Source organism: Phyllobates terribilis, unplaced genomic scaffold (assembly GCF_046119375.1).
Source record: "Phyllobates terribilis strain yellow unplaced genomic scaffold, ASM4611937v1 Scaffold_5__5_contigs__length_657084704, whole genome shotgun sequence".
NCBI classification, from domain to species: Eukaryota; Metazoa; Chordata; class Amphibia; order Anura; family Dendrobatidae; genus Phyllobates; species Phyllobates terribilis.
In genome coordinates this window covers 346,937,554-346,957,819 of record NW_027362765.1, presented here as the reverse complement: position 1 = coordinate 346,957,819, position 20,266 = coordinate 346,937,554, and the positions used below count along the sequence as shown (strand labels likewise).

At 52.4% G+C, this 20,266-nt stretch overlaps 1 protein-coding gene across 1 annotated transcript in view; it reads left to right on the top strand.

Annotated features, from left to right (window-relative positions):
- The first annotated feature begins 359 nt into the window (after positions 1-359).
- Positions 360-20,266, top strand: part of SLC18A2 (solute carrier family 18 member A2) — a 260,285-nt gene continuing 240,378 nt past the window's right edge. The window contains exons 1-2 of the mRNA XM_073684606.1: positions 360-449; positions 6,834-6,973. Coding sequence (XP_073540707.1) covers positions 6,853-6,973 — 121 coding nt within the window. The 5' untranslated portion in view covers positions 360-449; positions 6,834-6,852. The remainder of the gene's footprint in view (positions 450-6,833; positions 6,974-20,266) is intronic.

The following is a 20,266-nucleotide window of genomic DNA, read 5'->3' as shown; positions in this document are numbered from 1 at the left end:
ATAGGATTAGATACACGGCTCAGCAGACAGTATCACACATGATAGGATTAGATACACGGCTCAGCAGACAGTATCACACAGGAGAGGATTAGATACACGGCTCGGCAGACAGTATCACACAGGATAGGATTAGATACACGGCTCAGCAGACAGTATCACACAGGAGAGGATTAGATACACGGCTCGGCAGACAGTATCACACAGGAGAGGATTAGATACACGGCTCAGCAGACAGTATCACACATGATAGGATTAGATACACAGCTCAGCAGTCAGTATCACACAGGAGAGGATTAGATACTTGCTGTGCTCCGGGTGTTCGGGGGTTAAGTGCCAGAAGTGGCTGCTGACGTCACTTGCTGTCGGGGTCTCGGAGCTTCAGCTTCAGAGCGGCACTCACCTCACAGCTGCAGCCACAGCTGGACGAAGCCGGCAGCCCAAGAGCCCAGGTGAGCGACCCCGGAGGGACCCCCAGAGCTGAGCCCCTGCCCCCCAGGAGAGACCCCCCAGAGCTAAGCCCCTGCTCCCCAGGAGAGACTCCCAGAGCTAAGCCCCTGCCCCCCAGGAGAGACCCCCCAGAGCTAAGCCCCTGCTCCCCAGGAGAGACTCCCAGAGCTGAGCCCCTGCCCCCCAGGAGAGACCCCCAGAGCTAAGCCCCTGCTCCCCAGGAGAGACTCCCAGAGCTGAGCCCCTGCCCCCCAGGAGAGACTCCCAGAGCTGAGCCCCTGCCCCCCAGGAGAGACCCCCAGAGCTGAGCCCCTGCCCCCCAGGAGAGACTCCCAGAGCTGAGCCCCTGCCCCCCAGGAGAGACCCCCAGAGCTGAGCCCCTGCTCCCCAGGAGAGACCCCTAGAGCTGAGCCCCCTGCCCCCCAGGAGGGAACCCCAGAGCTGAGCCCCTGCTCCCCAGGAGAGACTCCCAGAGCTGAGCCCCTGCCCCCCAGGAGAGACCCCCAGAGCTGAGCCCCTGCCCCCCAGGAGAGACCCCCAGAACTGAGCCCCTGCTCCCCAGGAGAGACCCCCCCCCCTTAGAGCTGAGCCCCTGCCCCCCAGGAGAGACCCCCAGAGCTGAGCCCCTGCCCCCCAGGAGAGACCCCCAGAGCTGAGCTCCTGCTCCCCAGGAGAGACCCCCAGAGCTGAGCCCCTGCTCCCCAGGAGAGACCCCCAGAGCTGAGCCCCTGCCCCCCAGGAGAGACCCCCAGAGCTGAGCCCCAGAGCTGAGCCCCTGCCCCCCAGGAGAGACCCCCAGAGCTGAGCCTCTACCCCAGGAGAGACCCCCAGAGCTGAGCCCCTGCTCCCCAGGAGAGACCCCCAGAGCTGAGCCCCTGCCCCCCAGGATTGACCCCCAGAGCTGAGCCCCTGCCCCCCAGGATTGACCCCCAGAGCTGAGCCCCTGCCCCCCAGGATTGACCCCCAGAGCTGAGCCCCTGCCCCCCAGGATTGACCCCCAGAGCTGAGCCCCTGCCCCCCAGGATTGACCCCCAGAGCTGAGCCCCTGCCCCCCAGGAGAGACCCCCAGAGCTGAGCCTCCAGCGTCTCCAGGAAATCAGCGCTGCCCTAAATACAGCAACCTGGATAATCACATCCCAGTGTGAGGCTGTATATACCGGGCACACAGACGGAGGCTGTATATACCGGGCACGCAGACGGGGGCTGTATATACCGGGCACGCAGACGGAGGCTGTATATACCGGGCACGTAGACGGGGGCTGTATATACCGGGCACGCAGACGGGGGCTGTATATACCGGGCACGCAGACGGGGGCTGTATATACCGGGCACGCAGACGGGGGCTGTATATACCGGGCGCGCAGACGGGGGCTGTATATACCGGGCGCGCAGACGGGGGCTGTATATACCGGGCGCGCAGACGGGGGCTGTATATACCGGGCGCGCAGACGGAGGCTGTATATACCGGGCGCGCAGACGGAGGCTGTATATACCGGGCGCGCAGACGGAGGCTGTATATACCGGGCGCGCAGACGGAGGCTGTATATACCGGGCGCGCAGACGGAGGCTGTATATACCGGGCGCGCAGACGGAGGCTGTATATACCGGGCGCGCAGACGGAGGCTGTATATACCGGGCGCGCAGACGGAGGCTGTATATACCGGGCGCACAGACGGAGGCTGTATATACCGGGCGCACAGACGGAGGCTGTATATACCGGGCGCACAGACGGAGGCTGTATATACCGGGCGCACAGACGGAGGCTGTATATACCGGGCGCGCAGACGGAGGCTGTATATACCGGGCGCGCAGACGGAGGCTGTATATACCGGGCGCGCAGACGGAGGCTGTATATACCGGGCGCGCAGACGGAGGCTGTATATACCGGGCGCGCAGACGGAGGCTGTATATACCGGGCGCGCAGACGGAGGCTGTATATACCGGGCGCGCAGACGGGGGCTGTATATACCGGGCACGCAGACGGGGGCTGTATATACCGGCACTGGGTCCCATTCTGTGATCTTTTATTTTGTGTTTTGAGTAGAGATAATTTTGCCGCTCGTCTCGATCTCTCATCTGTGGACGGGATCATATTATGAGAACAGTATCCGAGTGGTCAGTATGTGGCCCCCCGGAGTGTTCAGTATCTGGGCCCCCCGGGGAGTGTTCAGTATCTGGGCCCCCCGGGGAGTGTTCAGTATCTGGGCCCCCCGGAGTGTTCAGTATCTGGGCCCCCCGGAGTGTTCAGTATCTGGGCCCCCCGGAGTGTTCAGTATCTGGGCCCCCCGGGGAGTGTTCAGTATCTGGGCCCCCCGGGGAGTGTTCAGTATCTGGGCCCCCCGGGGAGTGTTCAGTATCTGGGCCCCCCGGGGAGTGTTCAGTATCTGGGCCCCCCGGGGAGTGTTCAGTATCTGGGCCCCCGGAGTGTTCAGTATAGAGGCTCCTGCATAAGATTACTATCAGCTCATTTGGTAACAGCCAACTCGCAGCCATTGAGCACCGGGCAGATTATTTTGGGGATGTCGCGGGTGCAGATTGGTCACCTGACTGCAGGGTGCTGTTCCTGAAAAATTATAGACCCCTGAACTTCACCAGTGGATCCTGTACCGATGTCTAGAATCTGGACTCCAGGATGTTGTCTCCTCGCTGTGCAAACTCAGACTCAGGTTCCATTCACACATGTCGGATTTGCCTTGTTGTGACCGCTCTGACGGCAGCGCCTCCTGCAGGGAAGTTTAACTCTGCGGAAGTTCTCGGGACTGGACCAGTCAGATAAATGGATCTCCAACAGAATCTGCAGTCAGTGCGGAGGAGGCCTGTCAGTGCGGAGGAGGGCAGTCAGTGCGGAGGAGGGCAGTCAGTGCGGAGGAGGGCAGTCAGTGCGGAGGAGGGCAGTCAGTGCGGAGGAGGGCAGTCAGTGCGGAGGAGGGCTGCCAGTGCGGAGGAGGCCTGTCAGTGCGGAGGAGGCAGTCAGTGCGGAGGAGGGCTGTCAGTAGGGAGGAGGGCAGTCAGTGCGGAGGAGGCCTGCCAGTGCGGGGGAGGCCTGTCAGTGCGGGGGAGGCCTGTCAGTGCGGGGGAGGCCTGTCAGTGCGGAGGAGGGCAGTCAGTGCGGAGGAGGGCAGTCAGTGCGGAGGTGGGCAGTCAGTGCGGAGGAGGGCAGTCAGTGCGGGGGAGGCCTGTCAGTGCGGGGGAGGCCTGTCAGTGCGGAGGAGGGCAGTCAGTGCGGAGGAGGGCAGTCAGTGCGGAGGAGGGCTGCCAGTGCGGGGGAGGCCTGTCAGTGCGGGGGAGGCCTGTCAGTGCGGGGGAGGCCTGTCAGTGCGGAGGAGGGCAGTCAGTGCGGAGGAGGGCAGTCAGTGCGGAGGAGGGCTGCCAGTGCGGAGGAGGGCTGCCAGTGCGGAGGAGGCCTGTCAGTGCGGAGGAGGCAGTCAGTGCGGAGGAGGCCTGTCAGTGCGGAGGAGGGCAGTCAGTGCGGAGGTGGGCAGTCAGTGCGGAGGTGGGCAGTCAGTGCGGAGGTGGGCAGTCAGTAGGGAGGAGGGCAGTCAGTGCGGAGGAGGCCTGCCAGTGCGGGGGAGGCCTGTCAGTGCGGGGGAGGCCTGTCAGTGCGGAGGAGGGCAGTCAGTGCGGAGGAGGGCAGTCAGTGCGGAGGAGGGCAGTCAGTGCGGAGGAGGGCAGTCAGTGCGGGGGAGGCCTGTCAGTGCGGGGGAGGCCTGTCAGTGCGGAGGAGGGCAGTCAGTGCGGAGGAGGGCAGTCAGTGCGGAGGAGGGCTGCCAGTGCGGGGGAGGCCTGTCAGTGCGGGGGAGGCCTGTCAGTGCGGGGGAGGCCTGTCAGTGCGGGGGAGGCCTGTCAGTGCGGAGGAGGGCAGTCAGTGCGGAGGAGGGCAGTCAGTGCGGAGGAGGGCAGTCAGTGCGGAGGAGGGCTGCCAGTGCGGAGGAGGGCTGTCAGTGCGGAGGAGGCCTGTCAGTGCGGAGGAGGCAGTCAGTGCGGAGGAGGCCTGTCAGTGCGGAGGAGGCCTGTCAGTGCGGAGGAGGGCAGTCAGTGCGGAGGTGGGCAGTCAGTGCGGAGGTGGGCAGTCAGTGCGGAGGAGGGCAGTCAGTGCGGAGGAGGGCTGCCAGTGCGGAGGAGGGCTGTCAGTGCGGAGGAGGCCTGTCAGTGCGGAGGAGGCAGTCAGTGCGGAGGAGGCCTGTCAGTGCGGAGGAGGCCTGTCAGTGCGGAGGAGGGCAGTCAGTGCGGAGGTGGGCAGTCAGTGCGGAGGTGGGCAGTCAGTGCGGGGGAGGCCTGTCAGTGCGGAGGAGGGCAGTCAGTGCGGAGGAGGGCTGCCAGTGCGGAGGAGGGCAGTCAGTGCGGAGGAGGGCTGTCAGTGCGGAGGAGGGCTGCCAGTGCGGAGGTGGGCAGTCAGTGCGGGGGAGGCCTGTCAGTGCGGGGGAGGCCAGTCAGTGCGGAGGTGGGCAGTCAGTGCGGAGGTGGGCAGTCAGTGCGGAGGAGGGCTGCCAGTGCGGAGGAGGGCAGTCAGTGCGGGGGAGGCCTGTCAGTGCGGGGGAGGGCAGTCAGTGCGGAGGAGGGCTGCCAGTGCGGAGGAGGGCTGCCAGTGCGGAGGAGGCCTGTCAGTGCGGAGGAGGGCAGTCAGTGCGGAGGTGGGCAGTCAGTAGGGAGGAGGGCAGTCAGTGCGGAGGAGGCCTGCCAGTGCGGAGGAGGGCTGCCAGTGCGGAGGAGGCCTGTCAGTGCGGAGGAGGGCAGTCAGTGCGGAGGTGGGCAGTCAGTAGGGAGGAGGGCAGTCAGTGCGGAGGAGGCCTGCCAGTGCGGGGGAGGCCTGTCAGTGCGGAGGAGTCCTGTCAGTGCGGAGGAGGGCAGTCAGTGCGGAGGTGGGCAGTCAGTGCGGAGGTGGGCAGTCAGTGCGGGGGAGGCCTGTCAGTGCGGAGGAGGGCAGTCAGTGCGGAGGAGGGCTGCCAGTGCAGAGGAGGGCAGTCAGTGCGGGGGAGGCCTGTCAGTGCGGGGGAGGCCTGTCAGTGCGGGGGAGGGCAGTCAGTGCGGGGGAGGGCAGTCAGTGCGGAGGAGAGCTGCCAGTGCGGAGGAGGGCTGCCAGTGCGGAGGAGGCCTGTCAGTGCGGAGGAGGGCAGTCAGTGCGGAGGTGGGCAGTCAGTAGGGAGGAGGGCAGTCAGTGCGGAGGAGGCCTGCCAGTGCGGAGGAGGCCTGTCAGTGCGGAGGAGGCCTGTCAGTGCGGAGGAGGCCTGTCAGTGCGGAGGAGGCCTGTCAGTGCGGAGGAGGCCTGTCAGTGCGGAGGAGGGCAGTCAGTGCGGAGGTGGGCAGTCAGTGCGGAGGTGGGCAGTCAGTGCGGGGGAGGCCTGTCAGTGCGGAGGAGGGCAGTCAGTGCGGAGGTGGGCAGTCAGTGCGGAGGTGGGCAGTCAGTGCGGGGGAGGCCTGTCAGTGCGGAGGAGGGCAGTCAGTGCGGAGGAGGGCTGCCAGTGCAGAGGAGGGCAGTCAGTGCGGGGGAGGCCTGTCAGTGCGGAGGAGGGCTGTCAGTGCGGGGGAGGCCTGTCAGTGCGGAGGAGGGCAGTCAGTGCGGAGGAGGGCTGCCAGTGCGGAGGAGGCCTGTCAGTGCGGAGGAGGCAGTCAGTGCGGAGGAGGGCTGTCAGTAGGGAGGAGGGCAGTCAGTGCGGAGGAGGCCTGCCAGTGCGGGGGAGGCCTGTCAGTGCGGAGGAGGCAGTCAGTGCGGAGGAGGGCTGTCAGTGCGGAGGAGGGCAGTCAGTGCGGAGGAGGGCTGCCAGTGCGGAGGAGGGCAGTCAGTGCGGGGGAGGCCTGTCAGTGCGGGGGAGGCCAGTCAGTGCGGGGGAGGGCAGTCAGTGCGGAGGTGGGCAGTCAGTGCGGAGGTGGGCTGTCAGTGCGGGGGAGGCCTGTCAGTGCGGGGGAGGCCTGTCAGTGCGGAGGAGGGCAGTCAGTGCGGAGGAGGGCAGTCAGTGCGGAGGAGGGCAGTCAGTGCGGAGGAGGGCAGTCAGTGCGGAGGAGGGCTGCCAGTGCGGGGGAGGCCTGTCAGTGCGGGGGAGGCCAGTCAGTGCGGGGCAGGCCAGTCAGTGCGGGGGAGGCCAGTCAGTGCGGAGGTGGGCAGTCAGTGCGGAGGTGGGCAGTCAGTGCGGGGGAGGGCTGTCAGTGCGGGGGAGGGCAGTCAGTGCGGAGGAGGGCAGTCAGTGCGGAGGAGGGCAGTCAGTGCGGAGGAGGGCAGTCAGTGCGGAGGAGGTAAGTCAGTGCGGAGGAGGGCAGTCAGTGCGGAGGAGGGCAGTCAGTGCGGCGGTTGCGGCACGGATCTCGCTGCAGCCTCTGAGATTTGCCGCGTGTGCGTTTTCCTGCAGGAGCGGCACCTTTAACCCTGTGTGCGCCGTCTGCTCTCCTTACAGACCAGAGCCGGTCCGCGCCATGTCCCTCACAGAGATCGGCCTCCTGCGGTGGCTCCGCGAGGGCAGACAGTCCCGGAGGTTAATTCTGCTCATCGTCTTCATCGCTCTCCTTCTGGACAACATGCTGCTGACGGTGGTCGGTGAGTGCGGGGGCGACCCTGCGGCGGGGGGCGCTGTCCTGATGTTATTAGCAATGACGTCATCATTGTAACCGTTACTTTGTATCAGTGTCATGTTTATGTCATTTATTATTATTGTTATTATTCTCTTCATTTACTAATAAGAGTAACATTATTATTAGCGATAATCGTTGTTTATTCGTTCCGCTTATTCCTGTTATTATTGTATCAGTTCTGTTTCCTCTTGTATTTTTGTTGTTCCGAGTGGATTTCTCGCCCGCGCTCTCACTATTATTGATCCTCTGTATTGGGGCGACATCTGTGTATAACTGAGGCCCAACAGGAGCGATGACGACTGTAAGGAAAATCCAAAATATGGAACTGAGGCTGCGAACAGAATAGTATCCGCCTCACACACAATGTGCACAATCTATATTGGGGGTCTCGCGCTCGCTGTCTTGGGGTCACATGTGACTCAGATCTTTTCTTCACTCCCTATATCCGATCACTCACAAATGTCACCGGCACCTCAGAACCATCCCCAGATCCCGGCCCTTCTACCCCGTCTCCTCACCCTCCATGCCCCCAGTAGCACTTTGTACAGATCCCGTCCCCTCTACCCGTCTCCTCACCCTCCATGCCCCCAGTAGCACTTTGTACAGATCCTATCCCCTCTACCCCTGTCTTCTCGCCCTCCGCGCCCCCAGTAGCACTTTGTACAGATCCTGTCCCTTCTCCCCCGTCTCCTTGCCCTCCGTGCCCCCAGTAGCACTTTGTACAGATCCTGTCCCTTCTCCCCCTTATCCTCTCCCTCTGCGCCCCCAGTAGCACTTTGTACAGATCCTGTCCATTCTCCCCCTTATCCTCTCCCTCCATGCCCCCAGTAGCACTTTGTATAGATCCCGTCCCTTCTCCCCCGTCTCCTCGCCCTCCATGCCCCCAGTAACACTTTGTACAGATCCCGTCCCTTCTCCCCCATCTCCTCGCCCTCCATGCCCCCAGTAGCACTTTGTACAGATCCTGTCCCTTCTCCCCCATCTCCTCGCCCTCCATGCCCCCAGGAGCACTTTGTACAGATCCCGTCCCTTCTCCCCAGTCTCCTCGCCCTCCATGCCCCCAGGAGCACTTTGTACAGATCCCGTCCCTTCTCCCCCTTATCCTCTCCCTCTGCGCCACCAGGATCACTTTGTACAGATCCTGTCCCTTCTCCCCCTTATCCTCTCCCTCCATGCCCCCAGGAGCACTTTGTACAGATCCTGTCCCTTCTCCCCCTTATCCTCTCCCTCCATGCCCCCAGTAGCACTTTGTATAGATCCCGTCCCTTCTCCCCCGTCTCCTCGCCCTCCGCGCCCCCAGTAGCACTTTGTATAGATCCTGTCCCTTCTCCCCCTTATCCTCTCCCTCCATGCCCCCAGTAGCACTTTGTACAGATCCCGTCCCCTCTACCCGTCTCCTCGCCCTCCGCGCCCCCAGTAGCACTTTGTACAGATCCCAGCCCTTCTCCCCCTTCTCCTCACCTTCCGCGCCCCCAGTAGCACTTTGTACAGATCTTGTCCCTTCTCTCCCGTCTCCTCGCCCTCCGCGCCCCCAGTAGCACTTTGTACAGATCTTGTCCCTTCTCTCCCGTCTCGTCGCCCTCTGTGCCCCCTGTAGCACTTTATACAGATCTTGTCCCTTCTCTCCCGTCTCCTCGCCCTCTGTGCCCCCAGTAGCACTTTGTACAGATCTTGTCCCTTCTCTCCCGTCTCCTCGCCCTCTGTGCCCCCTGTAACACTTTATACAGATCTTGTCCCTTCTCTCCCGTCTCCTCGGCCCTCTGTGCCCCCAGTAGCACTTTGTACAGATCTTGTCCCTTCTCTCCCGTCTCCTCGCCTTCTGTGCCCCCAGTAGCACTTTGTACAGATCTTGTCCCTTCTCTCCCGTCTCCTCGCCCTCTGTGCCCCCAGTAGCACTTTGTACAGATCTTGTCCCTTCTACCCCGTCTCGTCGCCCTCTGTGCCCCCAGTAGCACTTTGTGCAGACCCCGTCCCTTCTACCCCCCATCTCCTCACCCTCCACGCCCCCAGTAGCACTTTGTACAGATCTTGTCCCTTCTCTCCCGTCTCCTCGCCCTCTGTACCCCCAGTAGCACTTTGTACAGATCTTGTCCCTTCTCTCCCGTCTACTCGCCCTCTGTGCCCCCAGTAGCACTTTGTACAGATCTTGTCCCTTCTCTCCCGTCTCCTCGCCCTCCGCGCCCCCAGTAGCACTTTGTACAGATCTTGTCCCTTCTCTCCCGTCTCGTCGCCCTCTGTGCCCCCTGTAGCACTTTATACAGATCTTGTCCCTTCTCTCCCGTCTCCTCGCCCTCTGTGCCCCCAGTAGCACTTTGTACAGATCTTGTCCCTTCTCTCCCGTCTCCTCGCCCTCTGTGCCCCCTGTAACACTTTATACAGATCTTGTCCCTTCTCTCCCGTCTCCTTGGCCCTCTGTGCCCCCAGTAGCACTTTGTACAGATCTTGTCCCTTCTCTCCCGTCTCCTCGCCTTCTGTGCCCCCAGTAGCACTTTGTACAGATCTTGTCCCTTCTCTCCCGTCTCCTCGCCCTCTGTGCCCCCAGTAGCACTTTGTACAGATCTTGTCCCTTCTACCCCGTCTCGTCGCCCTCTGTGCCCCCAGTAGCACTTTGTGCAGACCCCGTCCCTTCTACCCCCCATCTCCTCACCCTCCACGCCCCCAGTAGCACTTTGTACAGATCTTGTCCCTTCTCTCCCGTCTCCTCGCCCTCTGTACCCCCAGTAGCACTTTGTACAGATCTTGTCCCTTCTCTCCCGTCTACTCGCCCTCTGTGCCCCCAGTAGCACTTTGTACAGATCTTGTCCCTTCTCCCCCTTCTCCTCGCCCTCCGTGCCCCCAGTAGCACTTTGTACAGATTTTGTCCCTTCTCTCCCGTCTCCTCGCCCTCCACGCCCCCAGTAGCACTTTGTACAGATCTTGTCCCTTCTACTCCGTCTCCTCGCCCTCCGTGCCCCCAGTAGCACTTTGTACAGATCTTGTCCCTTCTCTCCCGTCTCCTCGCCCTCCGCGTCCCCAGTAGCACTTTGTACAGATCTTGTCCCTTCTCTCCCGTCTCCTCGCCCTCCGCGCCCCCCGTAGCACTTTGTACAGATCTTATCCCTTCTCCCCCTTCTCCTCGCCCTCCGTGCCCCCAGTAGCACTTTGTACAGATTTTGTCCCTTCTCTCCCGTCTCCTCGCCCTCCACGCCCCCAGTAGCACTTTGTACAGATCTTGTCCCTTCTACTCCGTCTCCTCGCCCTCCGCGCCCCCAGTAGCACTTTGTACAGATCTTGTCCCTTCTCTCCCGTCTCCTCGCCCTCCGTGCCCCCAGTAGCACTTTGTACAGATCTTGTCCCTTCTCTCCCGTCTCCTCGCCCTCCGCGCCCCCAGTAGCACTTTGTACAGATCTTGTCCCTTCTACTCCGTCTCCTCGCCCTCCATGCCCCCAGTAGCACTTTGTACAGATCTTGTCCCTTCTACTCCGTCTCCTCGCCCTCCGCGCCCCCAGTAGCACTTTGTACAGATCTTGTCCCTCCTCTCCCGTCTCCTCGCCCTCCGTGCCCCCAGTAGCACTTTGTACAGATCCCGGCTCCTCCTGTATCTGGTGAATCATGGGTTCCCCGTAATGTCTGATATTTTCTTTACATCTCCACTCTGAATTGTACGATGCTGCCGAGTATGTTGGTGCTATAGAATATTATTAATATTATAGATGTGTGTGTCTATATATAGCAGAGCTGAGTGTGTGGATATATAGCAGAGCTGAGTGTGTGTGTATATAGCAGAGCTGAGTGTGTGGATATATAGCAGAGCTGAGTGTGTGTGTATATAGCAGAGCTGAGTGTGTGTGTATATAGCAGAGCTGAGTGTGTGTATATAGCAGAGCTGAGTGTGTGTGTATATAGCAGAGCTGAGTGTGTGGATATATAGCAGAGCTGAGTGTGTGTGTATATAGCAAAGCTGAGTGTGTGTGTATATAGCAAAGCTGAGTGTGTGTGTATATAGCAGAGCCGAGTGTGTGTGTATATAGCAGAGCCGAGTGTGTGTGTATATAGCAGAGCCGAGTGTGTGTATATATAGCTGAGCCGAGTGTGTGTGTATATAGCTGAGCCGAGTGTGTGTGTGTGTATATAGTAGAGCTGAGTGTGTGTGTATATAGCAGTGCAGAGTGTGTGTGTGTATATAGCAGTGCAGAGTGTGTGTGTGTATATAGCAGAGCCGAGTGTGTGTGTGTATATAGCAGAGCCGAGTGTGTGTGTGTGTGTATATAGTAGAGCCGAGTATGTGTGTATATAGCAGAGCCGAGTGTGTGTGTATATAGCAGAGCCGAGTGTGTGTGTGTATATAGCAGAGCCGAGTGTGTGCATATATAGCAGAGCTGAGTGTGTGTGCATATATAGCAGAGCTGAGTGTGTGTGCATATATAGCAGAGCTGAGTGTGTGTGCATATATAGCAGAGCTGAGTGTGTGTGTGTATATAGCAGAGCAGAGCTGAGTGTGTGTATATAGCAGAGCAGAGCTGAGTGTGTGTATATAGCAGAGCAGAGCTGAGTGTGTGTATATAGCAGAGCTGAGTGTGTGTGTATATAGCAGAGCAGTGTATGTGTTTGTATATAGCTGAGCTGTATGTGTGTATATATAGCAGAGCTGAGTGTGTGTGTGTGTATATAGCAGGGCCGAGTGTGTGTGTGTGTATATAGCTGGGCCGAGTGTGTGTGTATATTTGCAGAGTGTGTGTATATAGCAGAGTGTGTGTGTATATATAGTAGAGCCGAGTGTGTGTGTATATAGCAGAGCTGAGTGTGTGTATAGTAGAGCTGAGTGTGTGTGTGTGTGTATATAGCAGAGCTGATATAGCAGAGCTGAGTGTGTGTGTGTATATCAGAGCCGAGTGTGTGTGTTTATAATAGAGCCAAGTGTGTGTGTGTATAGCGGAGCTGAGTGTGTGTGTGTATAGCAGAGCTGAGTGTGTGTGTGTATATAGCAGAGCTGAGTGTGTGTGTATATAGCAGAGCTGTATGTGTATATATATAGTAGAGCTAAGTGTGTGTGTATATAGCAGAACGGAGTGTGAGTGCGTGTATATAGCAGAGCTGAGTGTGTGTTTATATATAGCAGAGCTGAGTATGTGTATATATAGCAGAGCTGAGTGTGTGTGTATATAGCAGAGCTGAGTGTGTGTGTGTGTATATAGCAGAGCTGAGTGTGTGTATATAGAGCTGAGTGTGTGTAAGTATAGCAGAGCTGAGTGTGTATATATAGCTGAGTGTTTGTAAGTATAGCAGAGCTGAGTGTGTGTATATATAGCAAAGCTGAGTGTGTGTGTATATAGCAAAGGCGAGTGTGTGTGTGTTTACATATAGCAGAGCTGAGTGTGTGTGTGTATATAGCAGAGCTGTGTGTGTGTGTATAGCAGTGTATGTGTATATAGCAGAGCTGTATGTGTATATATATATAGTAGAGCTAAGTGTGCGTGTATATAGCAGAGCTGAGTGTGTGTGTGTATATAGCAGAGCTGTGTGTGTGTGTATAGCAGTGTATGTGTATATAGCAGAGCTGTATGTGTATATATATATAGTAGAGCTAAGTGTGCGTGTATATAGCAGAGCTGAGTATGTGTGTATATAGCAGAGCTGAGTGTGTGTGTGTGTATATAGTAGAGCTGAGTGTGTGTGTATAGAGCTGAGTGTGTGTAAGTATAGCAGAGCTGAGTGTGTGTATATATAGTAGAGCTGAGTGTGTGTATATATAGCTGAGCTGAGTGTGTGTGTGTGTATATAGCAGAGCCGAGTGTGTGTGTGTGTGTGTGTGTATATATAGCAGAGCAGTGTATGTGTTTGTATATAGCAGAGCTGTATGTGTGTATATATAGTAAAGCTGAGTGTGTGTGTGTGTATATCAGAGCTGAGTGTGTGTGTATATATATTAGAGCTGAGTGTGTGTGTATATATAGCAGAGCTGAGTGTGTGTGTGTATATAGTAGAGCTGAGTGTGTGTGTGTATAGTAGAACTGAGTGTGTGTATATATAGCAGAGCTGAGTGTGTGTGTGTGTATATAGCAGAGCGTGTGGATATAGTAGAGCTGAGTGTGTGTATATATAGCAGAGCAGTGTATGTGTTTGTATATAGCAGAGCTGTATGTGTGTATATATAGTAGAGCTGAGTGTGTATATAGCAGAGCTGAGTGTGTGTGTATATAGCCGAGCTGAGTGTGTGTGTATATAGTAGAGCTGAGTGTGTGTGTGTGTATATAGTAGAGCTGAGTGTGTGTGTGTATAGTAGAGCTGAGTGTGTGTGTGTATAGTAGAGCTGAGTGTGTGTATATAGCAAAGGCGAGTGTGTCTGTGTGTATATAGCAGAGCTGTGTGTGTATATAGCAGAGCGTGTGTATATAGTAGAGCTGAGTGTGTGTGTATATATAGCAGACCTGAGTGTGTGTATATAGTAGAGCTGAGTGTGTGTGTATATATAGCAGACCTGAGTGTGTGTATATATAGCAGAGCTGAATGTGTGTGTATATAGCAGAGCAGAGTATGTGTGTGTATATAGCAGAGCGTGTGTATATAGCAGAGCCGGTTGTATGTGTGTATATATAGCAGAGCTGAGTGTGTGTGTATATATAGCAGAGCTGAGTGTGTGTGTATATATAGCAGAGCTGAGTGTGTGTGTGTATATATAGCAGAGCTGAGTGTGTGTGTGTATATATAGCAGAGCTGAGTATGTGTGTGTATATATAGCAGAGCTGAGTGTGTGTTTATATATAGCAGAGCCGAGTGTGTGTGTGTATATAGTAGAGCGTGTGTATATAGTAGAGCTGAGTGTGTGTGTGTGTATATATAGCAGAGCAGTGTATGTGTTTGTATATAGCAGAGCTGTATGTGTGTATATATAGTAGAGCTGAGTGTGTATATATAGCAGAGCTGAGTGTGTGTGTGTGTGTGTATATAGCAGAGCCGAGTGTGTGTGTATAGTAGAACTCAGTGTGTGTATATATAGCAGAGCTGAGTGTGTGTGTGTGTATAGTAGAACTGAGTGTGTGTATATATAGCAGAGCTGAGTGTGTGTGTGTGTATATAGCAGAGCCGAGTGTGTGTGTGTATATATAGCAGAGCAGTGTATGTGTTTGTATATAGCAGAGCTGTATGTGTGTATATATAGTAGAGCTGAGTGTGTGTGTATATAGTAGAGCTGAGTGTGTGTGTGTGTATATAGTAGAGCTGAGTGTGTGTGTGTATATAGTAGAGCTGAGTGTGTGTGTGTGTGTGTATAGTAGAGCTGAGTGTGTGTGTGTGTATAGCAGAGCTGAGTGTGTGTGTGTATATATAGCAGAGCTGAGTGTGTGTGTGTGTGTATAGTAGAGCTGAGTGTGTGTGTGTGTATAGTAGAGCTGAGTGTGTGTGTGTATATAGCAGAGCAGAGTGTGTGTGTATATAGCAGAGCAGAGTATGTGTGTGTGTATATAGCAGAGCTGAGTGTGTATATATAGCAGAGCTGAGTGTGTGTATATATATAGCAGAGCTGAGTATGTGTGTATATTGCAGAGCCGAGTTTGTGTGTGTGTGTGTATATATAGCAGAGCTGTGTGTGTGTGTATATAGCAGAGCCGAGTGTGTGTGTATATATAGCAGAGCTGAGTGTGTGTATATATAGCTGAGCAGAGTATGTGTGTGTATATAGCAGAGCTGAGTGTGTGTGTATATATAGCAGAGCTGAATGTATGTGTATATAGCAGAGCCGAGTATGTGTGTGTATATAGCAGAGCGTGTGTATATAGCAGAGCCGAGTGTGTGTGTGTATATATAGCAGAGCTGAGTGTGTGTGTATATATAGCAGAGCTGAGTGTGTGTGTATATATAGCAGAGCTGAGTGTGTGTGTATATATAGCAGAGCTGAGTGTGTGTGTATATATAGCAGAGCTGAGTGTGTGTGTATATATAGCAGAGCTGAGTGTGTGTGTATATATAGCAGAGCTGAGTGTGTGTGTATATATAGCAGAGCTGAGTGTGTGTGTGTATATATAGCAGAGCTGAGTATGTGTGTGTATATAGCAGAGCTGTATGTGTATATATAGTAGAGCCGAGTGTGTGTCTATATAGCAGAGCTGAGTGTGTGTCTATATAGCAGAGCTGAGTGTGTGTGTGTGTATATAGCAGAGCTGATATAGCAGAGCTGAGTGTGTGTGTGTATAGCAGAGCTGATATAGCAGAGCTGAGTGTGTGTGTATATAGCAGAGCTGAGTGTGTGTGTGTATAGCAGAGCTGATATAGCAGAGCTGAGTGTGTGTGTATATAGCAGAGCTGAGTGTGTGTGTGTATAGCAGAGCTGATATAGCAGAGCTGTGTGTGTTTGTGTGTATATAGCAGAGCTTTATGTGTGTGTGTATATATAGTAGAGCTAAGTGTGTGTGTGTGTATATAGCAGAACAGAGTGTGTGTATATAGCAGAGCTAAGTGTGTGTGTGTGTATATAGCAGAGCTGAGTGTGTGTATATATAGTAGAGCTAAGTGTGTGTATATAGCAGAGTGTGTGTGTATATAGCAGAGCTGTGTGTGTGTATATATAGTAGAGCTGAGTGTGTGTGTGTATATAGCAGAGCTGAGTGTGTGTGTGTTTGTGTGTATATAGCAGAGCTTTATGTGTGTGTGTATATATAGTAGAGCTAAGTGTGTGTGTATATAGCAGAACAGAGTGTGTGTATATAGCAGAGCTGAGTGTGTGTGTGTGTATATAGCAGAGCTGAGTGTGTGTATATATAGTAGAGCTAAGTGTGTGTATATAGCAGAGCTGAGTGTGTGTATAGTAGAGCTGAGTGTGTGTGTGTGTGTATATAGCAGAGCTGATATAGCAGAGCTGAGTGTGTGTGTGTGTGTATATAGCAGAGCTGTGTGTGTATATATAGTAGAGCTAAGTGTGTGTATATAGCAGAGCTGAGTGTGTGTATAGTAGAGCTGAATGTGTGTGTGTGTGTATATAGCAGAGCTGAGTGTGTGTGTATATATAGCAGAGTGTGTGTGTATATAGCAGAGCTGAGTGTATGTGTGTATAGTAGAGCTGAGTGTGTGTGTATATAGCAGAGCTGATATAGCAGAGCTGAGTGTGTGTGTATATATAGCTGAGTGTGTGTGTGTTTGTGTGTATATAGCAGAGCTTTATGTGTGTATATATAGTAAAGCTAAGTGTGTGTGTGTGTGTGTGTATATATAGCAGAGCTGAGTGTGTGTGTATATAGCAGAGCTGTATGTGTGTATATAGCAGTGTGTGTGTATATAGCAGAGCTGAGTGTGTGTGTGTTTGTGTGTATATAGCAGAGCTTTATGTGTGTGTGTATATATAGTAGAGCTAAGTGTGTGTGTGTGTGTATATAGCTGAGTGTGTGTGTATATAGCAGAGCTGTGTGTGTATATATAGTAGAGCTAAGTGTGTGTATTTAGCAGAGCTGAGTGTGTGTGTGTATATAGCAGAGCTGTATGTGTGTATATATAGTAGAGCCGAGTGTGTGTCTATATAGCAGAGCTGAGTGTGTGTGTGTGTATATAGCAGAGCTGATATAGCAGAGCTGAGTGTGTGTGTGTATATAGCAGAACTGAGTGTATGTGTGTATAATGGAGCTGAGTGTGTGTGTGTATATAGCAGAGCTGATATAGCAGAGCTGAGTGTGTGTGTATATATAGCTGAGTGTGTGTGTGTATATAGCAGAGCTGAGTGTGTGTGTATATAGCAGAGCTTTATGTGTGTATATATAGTAGAGCTAAGTGTGTGTGTGTGTGTATATAGCAGAGCTGTGTGTGTGTATATATAGTAGAGCTAAGTGTGTGTGTATATAGCAGAGCTGAGTGTGTGTGTGTTTGTGTGTATATAGCAGAGCTTTATGTGTGTTTGTATATATAGTAGAGCTAAGTGTGTGTGTATATAGCAGAACAGAGTGTGTGTATATAGCAGAGCTGAGTGTGTGTGTGTGTATATAGCAGAACAGAGTGTGTGTATATAGCAGAGCTGTGTGTGTGTATATATAGTAGAGCTGAGTGTGTGTGTATTTAGCAGAGCTGAGTGTGTGTGTATATAGCAGAGCTGAGTGTTTGTGTGTATATAGCAGAGCTGTATGTGTGTATATATAGTAGAGCCGAGTGTGTGTCTATATAGCAGAGCTGAGTGTGTGTGTGTATATAGCAGAGCTGAGTGTGTGTGTATATAGCAGAGCTGAGTGTTTGTGTGTATATAGCAGAGCTGTATGTGTGTATATATAGTAGAGCCGAGTGTGTGTCTATATAGCAGAGCTGAGTGTGTGTGTATATATAGCAGAGTGTGTGTGTATATAGCAGAGCTGAGTGTATGTGTGTATAGTAGAGCTGATATAGCAGAGCTAAGTGTATGTGTGTATATAGCAGAGCTGAGTGTGTGTGTATATAGCAGAGCTGATATAGCAGAGCTGAGTGTGTGTGTATATATAGCTGAGTGTGTGTGTGTTTGTGTGTATATAGCAGAGCTTTATGTGTGTATATATAGTAAAGCTAAGTGTGTGTGTGTGTATATATAGCAGAGCTGAGTGTGTGTGTATATAGCAGAGCTGTATGTGTGTATATAGCAGTGTGTGTGTATATAGCAGAGCTGAGTGTGTGTGTGTTTGTGTGTATATAGCAGAGCTTTATGTGTGTGTGTATATATAGTAGAGCTAAGTGTGTGTGTGTGTGTATATAGCTGAGTGTGTGTGTATATAGCAGAGCTGTGTGTGTGTGTGTGTATATATAGTAGAGCTAAGTGTGTGTATATAGCAGAGCTGTGTGTGTATATATAGTAGAGCTAAGTGTGTGTATTTAGCAGAGCTGAGTGTGTGTGTGTATATAGCAGAGCTGTATGTGTGTATATATAGTAGAGCCGAGTGTGTGTCTATATAGCAGAGCTGAGTGTGTGTGTGTGTGTATATAGCAGAGCTGATATAGCAGAGCTGAGTGTGTGTGTGTATATAGCAGAACTGAGTGTATGTGTGTATAATGGAGCTGAGTGTGTGTGTGTATATAGCAGAGCTGATATAGCAGAGCTGAGTGTGTGTGTATATATAGCTGAGTGTGTGTGTGTATATAGCAGAGCTGAGTGTGTGTGTATATAGCAGAGCTTTATGTGTGTATATATAGTAGAGCTAAGTGTGTGTGTGTGTGTATATAGCAGAGCTGTGTGTGTGTATATATAGTAGAGCTAAGTGTGTGTGTATATAGCAGAGCTGAGTGTGTGTGTGTTTGTGTGTATATAGCAGAGCTTTATGTGTGTTTGTATATATAGTAGAGCTAAGTGTGTGTGTATATAGCAGAACAGAGTGTGTGTATATAGCAGAGCTGAGTGTGTGTGTGTGTATATAGCAGAACAGAGTGTGTGTATATAGCAGAGCTGTGTGTGTGTATATATAGTAGAGCTGAGTGTGTGTGTATTTAGCAGAGCTGAGTGTGTGTGTGTGTATATAGCAGAGCTGAGTGTTTGTGTGTATATAGCAGAGCTGTATGTGTGTATATATAGTAGAGCCGAGTGTGTGTCTATATAGCAGAGCTGAGTGTGTGTGTCTGTGTGTGTATATAGCAGAGCTGATATAGCAGAGCTGAGTGTGTGTGTATATATAGCAGAGTGTGTGTGTATATAGCAGAGCTGAGTGTATGTGTGTATAGTAGAGCTGAGTGTGTCTGTGTATATAGCAGAGCTGATATAGCAGAGCTGAGTGTGTGTGTATATATAGCTGAGTGTGTGTGTGTATATAGCAGAGCTGAGTGTGTGTATATAGCTGAGCTTTATGTGTGTATATATAGTAGAGCTGAGTGTGTGTGTATATAGCAGAGCTGTGTGTGTGTATATAGCAGTGTGTGTGTATATAGCAGAGCTGTATGTGTGTATATATAGTAGAGCTAAGTGTGTGTGTATATAGCAGAGCTGAGTGTGTGTGTGTGTGTATATAGCAGAGCTTTATGTGTGTGTGTATATATAGTAGAGCTAAGTGTGTGTATTTAGCAGAGCTGAGTGTGTGTGTGTATTTAGCAGAGCTGAGTGTGTGTGTGTATTTAGCAGAGCTGAGTTTGTGTGTGTATTTAGCAGAGCTGAGTGTGTGTGTGTGTATATAGCAGAGCTGAGTGTTTGTGTGTATATAGCAGAGCTGTATGTGTGTATATATAGTAGAGCCGAGTGTGTGTCTATATAGCAGAGCTGAGTGTGTGTGTGTGTGTGTGTATATAGCAGAGCTGATATAGCAGAGCTGAGTGTGTGTGTATATATAGCAGAGTGTGTGTGTATATAGCAGAGCTGAGTGTATGTGTGTATAGTAGAGCTGAGTGTGTCTGTGTATATAGCAGAGCTGATATAGCAGAGCTGAGTGTGTGTGTATATATAGCTGAGTGTGTGTGTGTATATAGCAGAGCTGAGTGTGTGTATATAGCTGAGCTTTATGTGTGTATATATAGTAGAGCTAAGTGTGTGTGTGTGTGTATATATAATAGCAGAGCTGTGTGTGTGTATATAGCAGTGTGTGTGTATATAGCAGAGCTGTGTGTGTGTGTATATATAGTAGAGCTAAGTGTGTGTGTATATAGCAGAGCTGAGTGTGTGTGTATATATAGCAGAGCTGTGTGTGTGTGTATATAGCAGAGCTGTGTGTGTGTGTATATAGCAGAGCTGTGTGTGTGTGTATATAGCAGAGCTGTGTGTGTGTGTATATAGCAGAGCTGAGTGTGTGTGTATATATAGCAGAGCTGAGTGTGTGTGTATATAGCTGAGCTGTGTGTGTGTATATATAGTAGAGCTAAGTGTGTGTATATAGCAGAGCTGTGTGTGTGTATATATAGTAGAGCTAAGTGTGTGTATTTAGCAGAGCTGAGTGTTTGTGTGTATATAGCAGAGCTGTATGTGTGTATATATAGTAGAGCTGAGTGTGTGTCTATATAGCAGAGCTGAGTGTGTGTGTATATATAGCAGAGCTGAGTGTGTGTGTATATAGCTGAGCTGTGTGTGTGTATATATAGTAGAGCTAAGTGTGTGTATATAGCAGAGCTGTGTGTGTGTATATATAGTAGAGCTAAGTGTGTGTATTTAGCAGAGCTGAGTGTTTGTGTGTATATAGCAGAGCTGTATGTGTGTATATATAGTAGAGCTGAGTGTGTGTGTGTATATAGCAGAGCTGATATAGCAGAGCTGAGTGTGTGTGTATATATAGCAGAGTGTGTGTGTATATAGCAGAGCTGTATGTGTGTATATATAGTAGAGCTGAGTGTGTGTGTATATAGCAGAGCTGAGTGTTTGTGTGTATAT